This window comes from Tupaia chinensis, unplaced genomic scaffold, assembly GCF_000334495.1.
Source record: "Tupaia chinensis unplaced genomic scaffold, TupChi_1.0 Scaffold000644_1, whole genome shotgun sequence".
NCBI lineage: Eukaryota > Metazoa > Chordata > Mammalia > Scandentia > Tupaiidae > Tupaia > Tupaia belangeri.
Window position 1 is genome coordinate 1,954,547 of NW_006160165.1, and position 17,785 is coordinate 1,972,331.

General features: G+C 42.5%; 1 protein-coding gene across 1 annotated transcript in view; it reads right to left on the minus strand.

Annotated features, from left to right (window-relative positions):
- NALF1 (NALCN channel auxiliary factor 1) overlaps positions 1-17,785 on the minus strand; it is a 729,871-nt gene that overhangs the window by 25,743 nt on the left and 686,343 nt on the right. The window contains 1 exon segment of the mRNA XM_027776194.1: positions 17,366-17,537. Within this exon segment, the coding sequence (XP_027631995.1) occupies positions 17,366-17,537 (172 nt within the window).

Sequence of the window (17,785 nt, forward strand, 5' to 3'; positions counted from 1 at the left end):
CTATAACAGCCTAAGCTGATCATCAAAGCCCCCTGCCTGGCCTAGAGTGTAGGAGGAGAGATTGCTTGGCCTTCCAGACCATCACCCAAGGTCCTGCAGACTCCAGCAACCATCTTACACTCTAGTTTCCTAGCTCAGCCCTCAGTCACACTAGGACCAGTGAGATTTGGGTATATAGGAGCCAAACAGCTGAACACAATGAGGCTCTGGAGGAATTCTCTCCCTACATTCATGCCTGAATAAAATGGAGATAAACGTCACTCTGTAAATCTGAACCTAACACTCCCATTGTGGATAGTACACTGCCATCCACAGTAGGAGGGGAAACTAGTACAGAGGTAATTCATATTATAGGGAAGCACAAGAACACGTAGCTACGGAAGTAACTTCTTACTTCCTAAGATGTAGCAAGGAGTGAGTAAACACCAGACGACTAAAAATAAGAGCAGAACCTCAAGGAATACAAGAAAATCAGAAAATAATTCTCTCCTAAAAAGAAAACAAAAACTCCTTGCTAAAATGGGATAAAACACACAAAAAGATCACAGGAACATCAGAAAAAAAAATCCAGAATATTGATCATAACTAAACTCAGTGACATACAAGAGAAAAAAGATAACTAAATCCAGATGAGAAAATCTTTCCCTGACTTGAGAGAGGAACTCCATATAGAGATAGATACCTTGAAAAATAGTCTAACAGAATTTCTGGAAATAAAGAATACAGTGTCAAAAATAACAACCTTCCTTGAAAGTATTAATAGCAGATTAGATTACACAGAATAAAGAATATCTGACCTTGAAGATGAAACTTCAAATTTAGTTCAAGCAACTGAGAAGAAGGGAAAAATAACCATGACAAATGAGGACAGGGACCAGCAGATGGTGCAACAGTTACATCACTGGACTCCCATGTAGTTGACCACAGTTTGAGTCCCAGATTCAGCAGCTTAAAACTCATGCTGGGTGCATATGAGTGCGTGCCCAAAATCCCAAGAGGAGAATGGTGGAGAAGGGACTGTGGTGTGGCCTCTCCCCCCAGTGTGTGTGTGTGTGTGTGTGTGTGATATTTTCTTTCAGTCTCTCTGGCAAGTGCACACACCTTACAGCAAAAATCTCTCTTAAAAAAATGAGGACAACATATGGGACATCCTAGACACCAATAAACAGCTGAATATTCACGGAACGGGTACTCCAGAAGGTGAAGAGATGGGTAAAGGTTTAGAAAATCTCTTCCATTATATATTAGCTGAATAATTTCCAAATTTAGAGAGGTATATGGAAATCCAAATCCAGGAAATACAAAGGGCATCAAATAGATTTCACATAAGAAGATCCTCTGCAAGGCATATTATAACCAAACAGGTAAAAATCAAAGACAAAGATAATATTCTAAAAATGACAAGAGAGAAATAACCAATTAGTTACAAAGTTTACTCCATTAGACTAACATCAGACCTCTCAACTGAAACAATGCAGGTAAGGAAAGAATGGCAACACATACTTAAAATTCTGGGGAAAAAAATTCAGCCAAGAATACTATATTTGGCAAGATTATCTTTCAATGGGAAAAAGAAATAAAATTATTCTCAGGGACACCAAAGCAAAGGACTTCAGCAAAAGTAGACCAGTTCTTCAGGAAATACTTAAGGGAATAATGTCTCTGCAAAACTAAAGGGAGATAAATGACATAGGAGAACACAAAACAACTAAGAAAAATGAAAGAGTAACTAAATGATAGGTGTAAGTATGCACATGTCTACTATAACACTGAATGTTATTAGAGTAAATTTTCTGACTAAAAGACACAGATAGCCTCAGTAGGGGTGGGGAAACAGGAACTTACACCTCATCGACAAAGATGTACATGGACTGAAAATGAAGGACTGAAAAACATTTCATGCAAACAAATGAAATTGATATCAGACAAAATATACCTTAAGATAAAAAGGGTAAAAAAAGACAAAGAATGACACTACATAAATCTTAAAGCATTAATTCAACAAGCAGATGTAATCATTATAAATATTCATGCACCTAATGCCGGGGTACCAAATTATGTAAAGGAAAGACTGCTAGACCTAAATGGAGGTATAGACTACAACACACTAATTGTTGAGGTTTCAACACTCCATTTCAGCACTGAACTGTTCATCAGCACAAAAAAACAAACAAACAAAGAGACACATGAGCTAATTGATACCATGAACAAATAGACCTGGCAGACATGTATAGAACATTCCATCCAGCAGCAATATCCACTCAACAAAATACACTGTTTTCCCTCATCTCCATATGGAACATTTTCTAAGACTGACCAAATAATAGGGCATAAAACAAACATCTACAAATGTAAATGTAAAGGAACTATACCATGTAGGTTCTCTGATAACAATAGAATTAAACTTGAAATCAATCAGAGAAAAAACTCCCCAAAATACACAAAAACATAGAAACTAAAAAAAATCTGCTTCTAAACAACTATCAAACCACTGAAGAAATTAAGACCAAAATCAATATATTCATTGAAAACAAAGATAATGAACACACCACTCTCCATAACTTTGGAACACAGTGAAAGCAGTCATAAGCAGGAAGTTAATAGCCATTAATGCTCACAAAGAACAAAATAGAAAGGTGGCAAATAAATAATTTAACATCACATCACAAGGAAATAGAAAAGCAACAATAACAACAAAACAAAAGTAACAGAAGAAAAGAAATGTTAAAGATTAGACCTGAAATGCATGAAATAAAGAATAAAATAACTACACAAAACAAGAATAAAACAAACAGCATTTTTTTAGAGGATAAAAAAAATTGACAATCCATTAGCTAGACTAATTGAAAAACACAGAAAAAGAAACTAGACAGTTAAAATTTGTAATGAAGCTGATAATATTATAACTGATATTTCAGAAATGCAAAAAATTGGGGCCAGCAGGTGGTACAGCAGTTAAGGCGCTGGATTCTCACATGGCTGACTGCAGTTCAAATTCTGGACTTGGATGTTGAAACTCATGTCAGGCATATGTGCACCTAGACAAAATCCCGACAGGAGAATGGAGAACGGATTATAGCATGGTCATCCCCTGGGGTGTGATTTCTTCCTCTTTCTCTCTCTATCTCTGTGTCTCCAGTGAGCACACAGACCCTAGCAAAATTATCTCTTAAAAATAAGAAAATACAAAAAATTATGAAAGCATACTACGATCATCTATATGCCACAAAACTAGAAAACCTAGATGAGATACACACAAATTTCTGGAGATGTACAAGTTGCCTAGGCTAAATCATGATGAAATAAAAAAACTGAATAAACCAATAAGTGACAAGAATAAATCAGCAAACAAAAGCCCAGGTCCAGATGGCTTCGCTTCTGAATTCTATAAAACTTTTAAAGAAGAGCTAAGCCCAACTTTCCTCAACTATTCCTAAACATTCAAAGAAAAGAAACCCTCCAAAACTCATTCTATGATGTTTCTATCACCTTGATGCCAAAAATAGACAATGATATTACAAAAAGAAGAAAACTAGGGACTGATATCCCTGATGAATACTGATGTAAATATTCATAAAAAAAAACAACAGAAAACAAAATCCAATAGCATATTAAGAAGACTATACATCATGACGAGGTAGGTTTTATTGCAATGGTGCAGGGATGATTCAGCATATGCAAAAAAAAATACAATGTAATACATCACAGTAATGAAAAGAAAGATAAAAAACATATAATCATATCTAAAGGTGCAGAAAAAACATTTGATAAATTACAATATTCCTGGGACCAGCAGATGGTGTAATGGTCATGTCGCTGGACTCCCACATGGCTGACTGTGCTCTGAGTCCCAGACCTGGAGGCTCAAAGCTCATGCCTGGGGCATGTGCTTTTGTGCCACAAATTCCGAGAGGAGAATGGATGAGAAGAGATTGCTGCAAGGACATTCCCCTGGGAGGTGATTTCTCACTTTCTGTCTCTCTATCTCTTTTTATCTCCCTAGCAAGTACACAAACCCTAAGGCAAATATCTCTCTCTCAAAAAAAAGCCTTTCATGATCAAGAATGTCAGCAAAATAGGGACATTCCTCAACACACACATAAAAAAAGCCACATATGACAGACTCATTGCTAATCTCATATTGAATGGGGAAAACTGGAAGATTTCCCACTAAATACTGAAACAAATCAAAGCTCCCCACTTTCTCCACTCCTTTTCAACATAGTACTGGAAGTCGTAGCCAATGCAATCAGACAAGAGAGAAAAATAAAAGGCATTCAAATAGAAAACGAGGAAGCTAAACTGTCTCTATTTACAGATGGTATAATTACATACATAGAAAACTCCAAAGGAATCCGTAAAAAAAATCTCCTAGAAGTGATAAATTAATTCAGTAAAATAGCAGGATATAGAGTCAACACACAAAAATTTATAGAAACTTTATACACCAACCAGGAGCAGATTAAGACAGCCTGAACAAAAATAATGCCATTTATGATAGCTACAAAATGAGAGATACCTAAGAATAAACCTAACCAAAGATGTGAAAGACTTCTAAAAGGAAAACTATGAAAAACAGAGAAAAAAAAAAAAAACAGAGATAAAGAAAATGAGTATGATACCCCTCCTGCCCCAAAAAATAGAAAGACCTCCCATGTTCTTGGATTGGAAGAATCAATATAATCAAAAATATCAGTTCTTCTCAATTTTATTTACATAGTCAGTAAGATTCCAATCCAATTTTCAGTGACATTCCTGGCAGAAATTAAAAAATAAATCACAATGTTTGTCTGGAATAATAAAAGACCCCATATCACCAAGGCAATACTGTGCCAGAAAAAATAAAACAGGAGGACTCTCAATACTTGACTTCAAAATATATTGCTAAGTGGTGATAATCAGAACAGCATGGTACTGGTAAAAAAATAGACACAGATCAATGGAATAGAATAGAAAGTTCAGAAATAAACCCCAAATCACATAGCCAACTGATCTTTGACAGGCGTACAAACAATGTAGTGGAGAAAATAAAGACTTTTCAATAAATGATGCTGGAACAACTGAATATCTACCTGCAAAAAATGAAACTGGACTCCTGTCTCTCACCACTAACAAGAATCAATTCAAAATGGATCAATAATTTAAATGTAAAACTTCAAACTGTACAAACTACTGGTAGAGAACATAAGGAAAACTCTTGAAGACATTGGAATACGCAAAGATTTCTTAAGTAAGACCCGAAAAGAACAAGCAATAATCCAAAAAATAGACACATGACATTTTCTCAAGCTAAAATGATTCTTCACAGCAAAGGAAACAACAATTATATTGAAAAGACAACCTCAGAACGGGAGAAAATATTTGTAAATTATTCCTCAGACAAGGAATGAATACAAGCATCTCACCCTTTTAAAAAATGAATAATCCAATTTCAAAAGGGGCAAATGAGAGGCCAGCAGGTGGCATGGTGGTTAAGGCACTGGACTACTATGTGGCCAACTGCGCCTTGAGTTCTGGACTTGGTGCCTTACTTTCTTGCTTTCCTTTTCTTTCTCTCTGGTCAAATTAAAATAATAATAATAATGATAATAATAATAACAATAAATGAAATAAAATAAATAAATAATTCTTCTAAAAAATGGAAAAATGATTTTAAAAAGAACTTTTCAAGGAAGACATATTACTCTAAAAGCACATATGTAATATATGCAATGTCACTTACCATAAGGGAAATGAAAACCAAACCCACAATGAGATAGACAACACTTAACCCCAGTCAGAGTGGCTAAGATAAAAATAATAATAATAATAACTAAGGAATGACAAGTCTTTGTGAGACTGTGGTGAAAAGCAAACCCTCTTAAACTGCTGGTGGAAATGTAAATTAATACAACCTCTGTGGAAAACGACATGGAGGTTTCTCAAAAAACTACAGATAGAACTACCTTATGGCACAATAATCCCTCTCCTTGGTATTTATTTACCAAAGAATAGGAAAAGACACCTGCATACCCGTGTTTATTGCAGTATTATTCACAACTGCCAGCACCTAGAATCAATCTGAGTGTCCAGAAACTGATAACTGGGTTGAAAGACTAGTACATATAAACTATGGAATACTGCTCAGCCTCAAGAAACAAAAAGGCCCTATCATTTGACTCAAAGTAGATCAGTATAGAAGACTAATGTTAAGTGAGCCAGACTTTGAAAGATACACACTGTATATCTGAACTCAGTATGTACCAAATGTCTGCACTCTATAACAGAAATTGAAAGATCTGGAGATACAATAGTAGAGAGGAAAGGTGTAGATACCAGAAACTGTAAGGGAGGGAGTGGGTGGTAAAAGGTGGGTGGAAGGGGTGAAGGAAAGAAACATTTAACAGACAAAAGAATGTAAAGTTCTCTCTTTAAAAAAAAAAAGTTCTCTAATTTTTGCTTTATAAAGATAAAAAATTAAAAAAAAAGAGAGATGAAAGAACAGCAAGGGACATGTGAGATGGGGAGTTTTTGCCTTAGCCTCTGCTGTGGACTTCCTTGTTGACTTGGGAAAACTACTTTCTATTTGCTTAATATAATCTTCAAGGTATATGAGTCAAGAAGGCCCCTGACTGCTGCTTCCTTATGTTACCCCTTCCTTCCTTTCATTTTTTTTTCCCTTTCTTCTTCCCTCCCTCCTTTTCTTCTCTTTTCTTTCTGAGGTGTCATCCTTGGACCTCAGCCTCCTGAGTTGCTAGAATCCCCGGGATACACCACTAAGACCAGCCTCTAGGCTGGATGGGGAATTGGCGTGGACCTCCCATGTGGTCCCAGCCTGCGGAGCCGAGAGTCATGGCGGTGAGTGCCGTAGCAGCTGAGCCAATTCCTAACCAATCAAGATTCATCCCAGAACATTTCACCTCTCCTACAGCCCAAGGCCAACAGGCCCTGCACCAACAGGAAGCTCACCTGCCAGGGAAGGACGACTCTCAGTTCCTTCTGGTTCTAGGACGCAGTGATTTCACATGCAGGTTTTTCTAATCGTAGATTCACACTGGCTTCTTGGTATGTTAACTGATGGAGCTCAGGATTTGGAATAAATTTGATTTTTTAATGGAAATTTCTCTATACCATTAAGAGTTATTTGTTCATGTAAAGAATAGTAGAAATTAACAGAGATCAAGACCAGATACTATCCTGGGAAGCTTTTCAGAATTTATTAAAACTATTAGATGCAGGCTAGAAATGATAAAATGATTTTGTTTTCAACTGTTAATAGAAGAAAATCTTTCTAGAGATAGGGCATTTATATGACTATTTTTTACTCTATTTTCCTCTTTTTTTTTTTTTTTTAAATTACCAGAAGGCACACGTGCTTGCCAGAGAGACAGAGAAGGAGAAAGCACCCCTCAGCAGGACACAGTCATGCTGCAATCCCTTCTCTATTTCTCCATTCTGCTGGGATTCTGGCACCATGTACTCATGCCCAGAATGAATTTTCAAGTTGCTGGTTTGGAATTCAAACTATGGTTGGTCATGTGGGATCCAGCTCCCTTAACAATTTGACTATGGGGCTGCTACATTTTTTTTTACTTTCCCTTTTAAATAGACATTTTTTTTTCCCTTAGGGCATGTGTGCTTGCCAGAGGGAGAGATAAGGACAGTAAGAGTGAAAGGGAGAAATCATCGCTTAGGGTGGATGGCCATGTCACAGTTCCTTCTCATCCATTCTCCTCCTGGGATCTTGAGCATGTAGACACACCCACCCAGTGTGATTTTCAAGCCACCGGGTCCAGGACTCAAACCGTGGTCGACAGTGTGGGAGACCAGCGATGCCACTGTTGTGCCATCTGCTGGCCCCAACATTTTTTTTTTTAAGAATGGTTTTATGATCACAGAAATATTGGGCTAGATTTTTCAAGGACAATTCACTAATTGCAACTTTCTGAGATAGAAGTTTTTCAAATTAAGGTCTAAAAAATCTTTTAATTATTGAACCATGAGAAATTAGACACAGCATATACAACAGCATTGCAAATTGATTGTGGTTCTAAGTTTCTTCAAAAGGATATTGATGAAGTTCACAAAAAATAATTTTATTTTATAATGAAAAATGATCTGTAATATTAATACTCTTTCTTCTTTATTAGTACTCTTGCTACATAATTATTATTATTCTCTAAATCCTCTTGACTGAGAGTAAGCTTGGTCTCTAAAATTCCTTTTTATTCCTTCCTGTCTTCTACTCCTGCAGAACTTTTTTTTTTTAAAGAGGTTTTGGCTTTAGGGCTCATGCACTCACTGGAAAGAGAGAGAGAGAGAGAGAGAGACAGAGACAGAGAGACAGAAAATGAGAAATCATGACCCAGGAATTATGATCACTCCACAATCCCTTCTCCTCCATTCTCCTCTCAGGATCTTGGGCACACACACACATGCCTGGCATGAGTTTCAGGCCTCCAAGTCTGGGACTTAAACTGCAGTCGGGCATGTGGGAGTCCAGCGACATAACCATTCTGCCATCTGTTGGTCCCCCTTTAGAACTTTTGAAGTAGCAAAATTTCTGTTCATGTAACAGCTATGGTTTATTCTAGTCTTAACAAACAATTCTAGATGTATCTGACCAATTCCAAAATTGCAAGATATTGGTCAGTATCTTAACTGCTATGGTCGTCATAACAAAATACTACAGAGTAGGACATTTAACAAGAAGAATTTGTTGTTGCACGTTTCTGGAGGCTGGAAGCCCAACATCCCGGAATTGTCAGGGTTGGTTCCTTCTGAGAGCTTGAGGGGAAGATCTGCCCCAGGTGTCTTCCCTTGGCTGGTAGATGGCTTTCTTCTCCCTGCACCTTCACAGTGTGCTCTCCTATGCGTGTGCCCAAATTCGCCTCTTTCACCTGTACATTGTCATGGTTAAGTTGTGTCCCCAACCCTAATGCTTACATTGAAGTCCTAACTAATTCCTAGGACAATGCGACTGTTTGAGAGATAAGGTCTTTAAAAGTTATCATTAAAATGAAGTCTTTAGGATGGGCTTTTATCCAAGATGACAGGTGTCCTTTCATAAGAAGAAAATTTGGACACACAAAGAGACAGCAGAGATGTGCATGGGCAGAGAAAAGACCATAGGAGGACACAGCTAGAACGTTGCCACCCTCAGTCCAGGAGGGAAGCTGCTGAAGAAGCCAACCCTGCTGACACTGCCTCCTGGACTTTCAGCCTTGAGGACTGTGAGAAATCAGTTCCCACTGTTCGGCCACCCACCTGTGGCATTTGTTATAGCTGCACTAGCTGACTAGGACATGCACTATCATACCGGGCTAGGGCTGCCCCGACAACTTCATTTAACTGGACTTCCTCCGTAAAAAATGTGTCCAATATGGGGCTCACATTCTAAGGTCCTAGGGACGAGGATGTTGACATACATTTGGGGAGCCAGGAGAAACAACACTTAATCCTGAGCTTCTGGGATCCACTTAAAATGTAAATTCCATAAGATTAGGTGTTGCATCATTTATTAGTTTTATTTTTAATTTTTTTTAAGTTCCAGTGTGCGAGGTGTGCTGAGTAATTGAACCGCATGAGGACATGTGAGAGAGACCTTTAGACTTCATGTCACAGGAGGATGAAATGCAGGGACAGAAACTGGCTTTGACGTGAAGCACCGATGTGCTGCTTCTTGTCTCCAAAGAAAGAACATCTTGTCAGAGGGCATCTAATTGACATTCCCCACGGGAGCCGGGATGTGCCCCCAAAATTCAAGTATTGGGACGTTGTTATATCGTAAGAGGTGTTAAGTGAGAACGTAATCCCTTCACTGTGTTCCAGGATGGGGCCTTTGGCTGTGACAAAGCCATAAGGCGAGGACCCTAGAGTTGAGCTCTGGCGTGTTTATAAGAGGAAGATAGGGAAACTTATGGACAGCAATTCTGCTAAGATCCTGTCCTCTGCCACTTTGTAATGACTTTGGACCTTTCACACGGCCAGAATCTAGTCACATTCCTTATATACAACACAAATTTCATATTCAGTATCTATGCGCACTCAGTATCTCTATACAAATTAGAACAAGGTCTTACTTAGGTTCATAAATTGCATCATTAGAAAAGTCAAGATGCATTTTTGCACAGAAAACAGAAAAATACATCACGACTTTTTCAACAGTCCAAAAGTATTTTACACAAACGCCTTTAGAGACTTTGGCTTCCCAGTTACCCTTTATGCTAACATATTTGTGTGTGTGTGTGTGTGTGTGTGTGTGCACGCACATGTGTGTGTGTGCAAGCTAAAACTTGCTAACCAATCTGACAAAGTTAGCCATCTGAGCACATTTTCCAGAGAACAGTGGAGTTCCTTCTTCCAGAAAAATAGTCCAGGTGCTAAATACTTGTAGCGTGTATTTTAATGTGGTATGTGATGCTGAGGAGCCCGGACATGTTCCTGGGGCCACTGAGGCCAGCCTGGCTAACCCTGCCCGCTGTGGGCTCCTGCCTCTCCTGGCTGACCCACCACCCCACCTGCCCCAGCTGCGCTGCACGAGGAAGCCTTGGCTCCCACACTGGTTTCCGGAAGGACTGGCTGGTCATTTCCTGTTCTGCTTGTGGCACTAACACAGGACGAATTGCCAGGAAACATGGAGATGTTCTTGTTCAAATACCAGCAGGTTTGGGGAGGCTAATCCTACCAAAGGCAGGTCAGCCAGGTGACTGGCTGCTCGGGCAGGGTGGCCGGCTGTGCGGTGTGTGTGTGTGTGTGTGTGTGTGTGTGCATGTGGGAACAGCTGCAGTGTTTCTGACGTTGAGTCCTGAGCAGCCACAGGGGAGTGAAGCCTTCACGATGTGTTCTTCAAGGCAGACAAGACAGGAAGACGTCTCTGCTGAAGGAGAAGTGCCCGGCCTGGAATGGCTCTGCCAAAGCAGTCCCTCCTCACTGAGTTCCAGAATCAGCATCCCGATGGCTCACTGCTGCCATTGCTGCACCGGGAGACGCTTCAGTGCGGGGAGCTGCGAGCCCCTGTGTGTCCTCACCTCCGTGTTCCAGGGAAGAGCTCCAGACGTTTTGACTCACACCTGTGCACAGGCCAGCCCTCTGGCAGGGAGCATTCCACCTCTGGTCCCGCGCTTTCCCTCCAGGCAGTTCAGAGGGAGCTGAAGGATCTGCCAGTCCAGCAAGTGTCACTTCTGCTGCAAGGTTAAAGGTTAACTGGCAACTGCGGGCTGCTGTCACTGAGCCTTCCCGCGCGGAATCAGAACAAGACAGCTACCTGCTTTCTACCCAGGCCCTGCGGTGCTCACTGACACGTGACAGGCCTGGAACCGGCTCAGGCCCTGCCCTGCTGGCTCCTGTGGTCCAGCCTGCACACTGCTCCAGGCCGACCTGGCCAGCCCAGCGCACACAGGCCTGATGTTCCCCACTCTCCCCCGCCTGATCGGCTCCTTTCTCCTCTGACATCAGGCAAGGGATGGACTCAGAGAGCAAAAGGGTAACCTGAACCCTTTAAAGTCCCCCCAACATTTGTCCAGACAGTGAGTGAGCTAGTGAGGGGCATGATCTCGGCCCAGTGGGGTGAGGAGGCACCCGCAGCTCTTCTGGCTCTCCAGCAAGGACCTTCAGGACGTGGAGCAGGCACGACCTCCCCCTGCGCGGACAGGCTGCCATCCCCTGTCTCCCTGGCTCAGCTGCTCTTGTGCAAGTCCTGCAGGAGGGACGGGGGTGACCCACTTCCCGCGGGTCTGAAGTCCTCTCTGCAGCCAGGGCACGGGGTTCTGTTGGGCCCCGCGCCTCAGCACTTGTAGAGAGGAGGGGACATTCCGGGAAGCTCAGCGTGGGCACCGTTCTCCAGATCCACTGCCTGCAGAATCGCCCCAGCCAGGGCCGAACTAGAGCAGTTGGGAATAGATGACGTGAACTTGAACAAACCTCAAAGATAGTGTCCTAACGAAAGACGATGTCCCACATTTATGAAGTTACCGTAGCTTACTTTTCATGATCCAATTTTATATTGGCTTATTTTGCCCATATCAAATCCTTTCACATTTTATCAAATGATGCTATAACTAATGTGGCATTTCATTATTCTTTTTTCAGGAAAAAATCCTGCACTTTAAAAACAATTGAACATGTGCACACACTGGGGAAATACAGAAATGGAAAATAGCTTCGATGTGCAAATGAAAACCTACAGGAAACCGATTTTTTTTCCTACTAAAATCCTTCCTTAATGAGAAAATCTATCTTTTAAAAATCTTTCTCCACTCAGTGGTCACGTGAGAACTGGGTTTTAAAACGTCTTTCTTTTACAGTTGTGAACGCTCCCTCCAGTGAACCAGGAGACAGCCTAGTTTTAACAGCCCTTCGTCGCTGTGCGCATGCGCACAGCGACGCGGGTCCTCCCAGGTGTCCCCGGTCTTGACGGCCGCAGTCGGTTTTCAGACGCCCGGCAGTACCAGGGCCGGCCACACGGGGGCACCCGCGCCCCATCACACCCACCCCGGGCCTGTCAGGGGAAGGAACAGCCTACAGTGTTTTCCCAGGAGACAGAAACATAACCTTATCCCTGTCACAGCTGCAAGAATGGAAGGCAGCATTTGCATAGAATTCTCGAAATATGTTTTATCTCCATTGTCAGCAACCCCCAGCAGACCAACTTTACTTTTATTCTTGCGATAGTTTCCCAGTGAAAACGACTGCCGCAAATCATGTCTACTTTCCCCATCCATCAAACGGAATGTCACAATGCTTGTTGCCATAGCACCCACGGCCTGTGACGCTCGGCTCGTGTGTTTTCTTAATCTCGGTTCCCTGTTACAGGTAAGCAATCACAGATCCCTCCAGGGACTCGGGAGTGCGGAGGGGAAAACCCACGGAGTTGTCACCATGACGGGTTGCCGCGCGGAATTCAAGAACAACTCTCGCCCCCTCATTTTTAAGATGAAGCGACAGTTTCTAAAATAGCACATTATGTGAACCGAGCTTGGAAACAGAGCAGAACCCACCTCGAGAAACTTGAGCTCAATGATGCCTAACATTAAACGACAGGTTTCACCCTGACAGCACTTCAGAATTTCTCCTAATTAATTTTTCAAACACTCTTCTAATAATGTGTCAGTTCTCTTTTCCTTTAGTGGAAAAACCAAGAGAGATCTCAAGCAAAGTATTTTCCCTTTAGCTCCTAAAACAGAGTCGAAATTAAACAGATGAGGCTAGGTTGTGGTAAGAACATTGGGTCATGACCTTCTGTTAACTCAATCAAAGGCATTGTATAGCAGCAGACATGATTGTCTGATATTTCATTCTTTCAATGTGTAACTGGCTTATTAAGGACCACAGGCACACAGTGTAGCAGATGATCAAAGAATATAAATTTTAAACCTTTGTATTTGGGACATGGGTAAGTAATATAAGCACCCTAGAAAGATGGTGCACTAGGTATTGATTTTAACGTTACCAAAGTAAACAGTTGTGATCATGTAGGAAAAAAATGACCCTTTTCCAAATCTCCCCAATGGCTCACTGATCCACAGGGCCGGTACGCACTTTCAGAGGGAGGCTGAGAACCCTGAGTATCAGTCTATGTCTAACACCACTCTGAGAGCACCTGAGATCCTGTAATTCCACCTCTCCAGAATGCTGGGTACAGGAGGGCTCTAAGGAAGAGCAGTCATCATGCCACTGACTGGGTAGGAACAGAGCTCCTGAACAAAATGGACCGGTAACGGTCCTCCATAGTTATGTGCTCACTGGATGCTTTTCCTGAGACTCACAAGACCAGCATGTGGAGAACTCTCAATCGCCTGGAGGGGAATTCCTAGCCTTCTAGAAGTTGAGAATTAGATACATTTCAAATAGTAGGGAAACCACTATAATAAACTTGTTGAATTTGATGGAACATCCATCTATTGTTTCAATTCTTCATAATTTAACAAAATTTAATGCTTTATTTATTTCATTGTATTTATTATTATTATTATTTAGTTTGTTACAAGACATGTGCATCCACCAGAGAGAAAGAGAGAAAGAGAGAAAGAGAGAAAGAGAGAAAGAGAGAAAGCAATCTGCCAGGCCCAGGACTCGAATGGCAGCGGTCATGTGGGAGTCTAGCGCTTCGACCAACATGCCACCTGCCGGCCCCACAATTTTTTAATTATTTTATTTTTAGCATGTAAAATGGAAATAAATTTATTTATTAATTTTTTAAGAGGAGGAATTACTGGAGACAAGATTAGATCAACCTCCTACTTGACCAGTTCCTTTCAGAAGACTGTGGCTGGACCTCATTCAATCAGGAGGACATAGGACAGACCTACACTGTCGGTGACTGTGTCCAGCTCGCTGTCCTATACCTGCCAGCCCTGTGGACACAGGTGACCAGCAGCCAACTACAGGACAGGACAAAGACCTCGCTTCTCTTCTACATTGAGTCTGGTCCTTCCTAAGAACAAAAGACTTCAAAGCTTATAAAGGTACCTGAGAGGGCTCGCATTCACTCCAAACTCACACAAAAGATAAGTTATTTACAGCTTCATGGCCATCTGTAAGAGACAGCCTTCAAAAGTGTGTGGCTTGGAGTTCAGGAACAAATGCTAAGCCCAGGTAGCCTCACTCATGTCCATAGAGGCATGACAAGCCACCTGGCTCCAGAGGCTGAGCCCCGGTGCCCTGGGTGCTGTTCTCATGACACTGCTGCTACCTGGAGACTGTGAGCCATGACTTGGGGCCTTGTCAGTGGGTCAAGGTGATTGGCAGGAGTAGAAATGCCTGACCAGCCCTGCAGGGCTCCGAGGGCCGTCCAGTGCCTGAGGGAAGCCATGCAGCTGCCAGTTACCAATGTACAAAGAAGCTTGGGTCTCACTTAGAAAAAAAGAAAAGTCTGGAAACTGTGATCTTTTTGTCAAGCACTTTCAAGAACTTCAGTAGATCCGTCAGGATCTACTCAGCAACCTCCCGAGTAGGTAAGTGACGAGGGATCGTGGGTCTTTCAGATAGTGGGGAGGGAACTGGGAGGTGACCAGATGGCTAGTGACACAATGGTTCTGGAGACATCTAATGGCCATGACATTTGCTCTGAACCCAATGGCAACTCTAACTTTTCCTGCCATTGGCCTTAATGCCACAGTAATGGTTATGAAGGAGCTGTTTTCCTAAAAGAAGAAGCTGTTTTCCTAAAATCCAAAAATAACAAACAATGCAAGTTTGACTTACTGCCCACAGGGCCAGAAAGGGATGCAATCCCATCATCGGCATTTTGGAGGTCTTTGAAGTGCAGGGAGGAAGGGGCAGACATTCAAATGTGCATTTCAGATTGACAAGGACAGATGGAGACCGAGCAATGTAGAAGATGGAGACGAATACTCACCTTCATTCCGGGATTTTCCTCTACTTTGAGAACCTGGTGAAACTATTGACCTTCCTAGGAACAAAGCGATGTCGTGCAGGCACACGGCCCCTGCCTGTATGTGACTCGCACACATCTCTCTGCAGTCCTGACGGCCCAGGAGTCTCAGTGACCATAGCCCCAAAAAACAAAGGCCCTATCTTAACGGTTACTCGTGGAATGTTCTATGTAAGATAAATCGACAGCCTATGTCTGACGAACTTTGCCTCAATCTCAAAGCAAGAAGATAGTTTCTCCCTCCCCCTTCCTTCCTCTCCTTCCTTGCTTTGTCTCCCCTGCTCTTTCCTTCCCTCTCCTTTCTTTCGGCTTCTCTCTGTCTCTCCCCTCTGTAGAGAGAAACTTCATGAAAAATGACCCAAGCATCTAATCAGTAGATGAACACAAATTATTGTTAAGTCATTCTATATTTTGTAGATCACCTTCTTGTTACAGAGGCCATTGTATGGTAATGACATACCTCTGCTTCCGCTTTATCTGTGACCCCACAGCAAACTGACGTGGGGGTGACCCATGTGACTGGCATAACTACGTCATGAGGCGAGGGTCCGTGCCTTTGGGAGGCTGTACAGGGGGCAGAATGGACGCCGTGGGTACGGGTCTCTGAGCAGACCCCCTCACCCCAGACTGGGTGGTGTCACACAGACTCTGCTTCTCAGTCTTGGTGCTCAGCGGGGACACTGGTGGGCTGTCTTGAGAGCTCATCACGTAGAAAGCATGGCTGATGGGTAGGGACGGAATGAGGGGACGGAAATAACCTGAGGCCTCTGACATCTCTTTATAGCACTCTTTTTAGAGGCTTTTCAAAAAGTCCAAAATAAGAGTCGTCACGTCCTTCCAAGCTTATAATAGTGTTTTATTAGAACGTGAAACCAGAGATGCCACAATTCAAGTCGTACAGTTCCAAGAATACGGAGTGTTGTCTTGTTTGTTTGCTTGTTTTTTAACTGAAGGAAAACCCAGAGCAACAATTTTAATTACCACACCACCCTGGCAAAATATCTTGTTCTGGGACCAGCAGTTGGTGTAATGGCTGCTATGTCACTGGACTCCCATGTAGTCGACTGCGGTTTGAGTCCTAGACCTGGTGGCTTAAACTCACGCTGGGCGCGTGTGCGTGCGTGCCCAAGCTCCCGAGAGGAGAATGGAGGAGAAGGGATTGCGGCATGGCATCCCCCCCTGGGGGGTGATTTCTCACTCTCTGTCTCTCTGTCTCTGTCTTTCTGGTGAGTGCACTTGCCCTATAGCAAAAACCTCTCCCTCCCCCCAAAAAAAATCTTGTTCTGTGTACTCATCATTTATTTAAAAACCAGACTACTCTTATCCTTTACATCTTATTCTACATCTCAGTTATGTAATGCGTATAAATATTCAGAAAACAAGTGCTGATATTGGTGCTTTGCCCAGTCTGAATCACTTGCTTAAAGAAGTCAACACTGTTGATGTGAAATATAGAATCGGATGGCATCTTGCAGTTATTGTGTGACTCTAACACACACACAGACACACACACACACACATACTGCCATTCTTCATGTTCTGATGCTTATCTAAGGTACACCAGCATAGCAGTTCTCAGAAAGTAGACAAGAAACACACTTGTTACTGATCGGAGGGGCATGACTGAACTGGCCTCCTCCGGCTGCCTTTCTCATATCATGCAGACACCATGCAGGCAGAACCCCGCCCAGGCTGTCAAAGGCAGTGCATCTAGCCACCGCTCATACTTTGCCTTCCAGGTGTCCTTTTCCGACGTTCCTGACTGCGGTCTCAGTTTCTGCTTAGAAAACGTGGCATATACGCTGAATCCTTTACAAGCATCCAGGGGTGCTTCTGGGGCTCCTACTAAGGACAGCATGGAAGCCAATCGTGGGGATGCTGCCCTGAAGCAGCGTGCTCAAGGTCGCATCAGTAGAAGTTAGCCACAGAGCGAACAAACGTGACATGAGAGAGCAAAAGCACGGAGCCGCGGCGGACCCACCCGCACTGTACCTGTACAGATGAAACTGGAGAGGCCTCCGTAGATGACGTCGTCGTTGTCGGGCAAGATGAACGGACACCTCGTCTGAACCTCCAAACAGTATTGCTTGCAAGGAATTGTCTTTCTGCAGTTAAACTGTGTGACTTCAAAATACTGGGAACACAGCCAGGCTTTGTAGACAATCTGAAAAAAAAAAGAGAAAATAAAAATATGGAGGATGACAACAATTCCGACTCTACTAAAGGACACGCTGTCCGGGGAGAAGCACGCTGTGGTTTCAAGTGGCTCATCAGAAAACCCTCGTGTTGAGAAAGCAAATCTGACCACAGCAGCTGCAAGTGATAAAAACGTAGCAACCGAAGACTTTGCAATAAACGCACAGCAGGACTTGTTTGGGCCCTTCATAGAGGGGAAAGGTATTTTGGCTTATA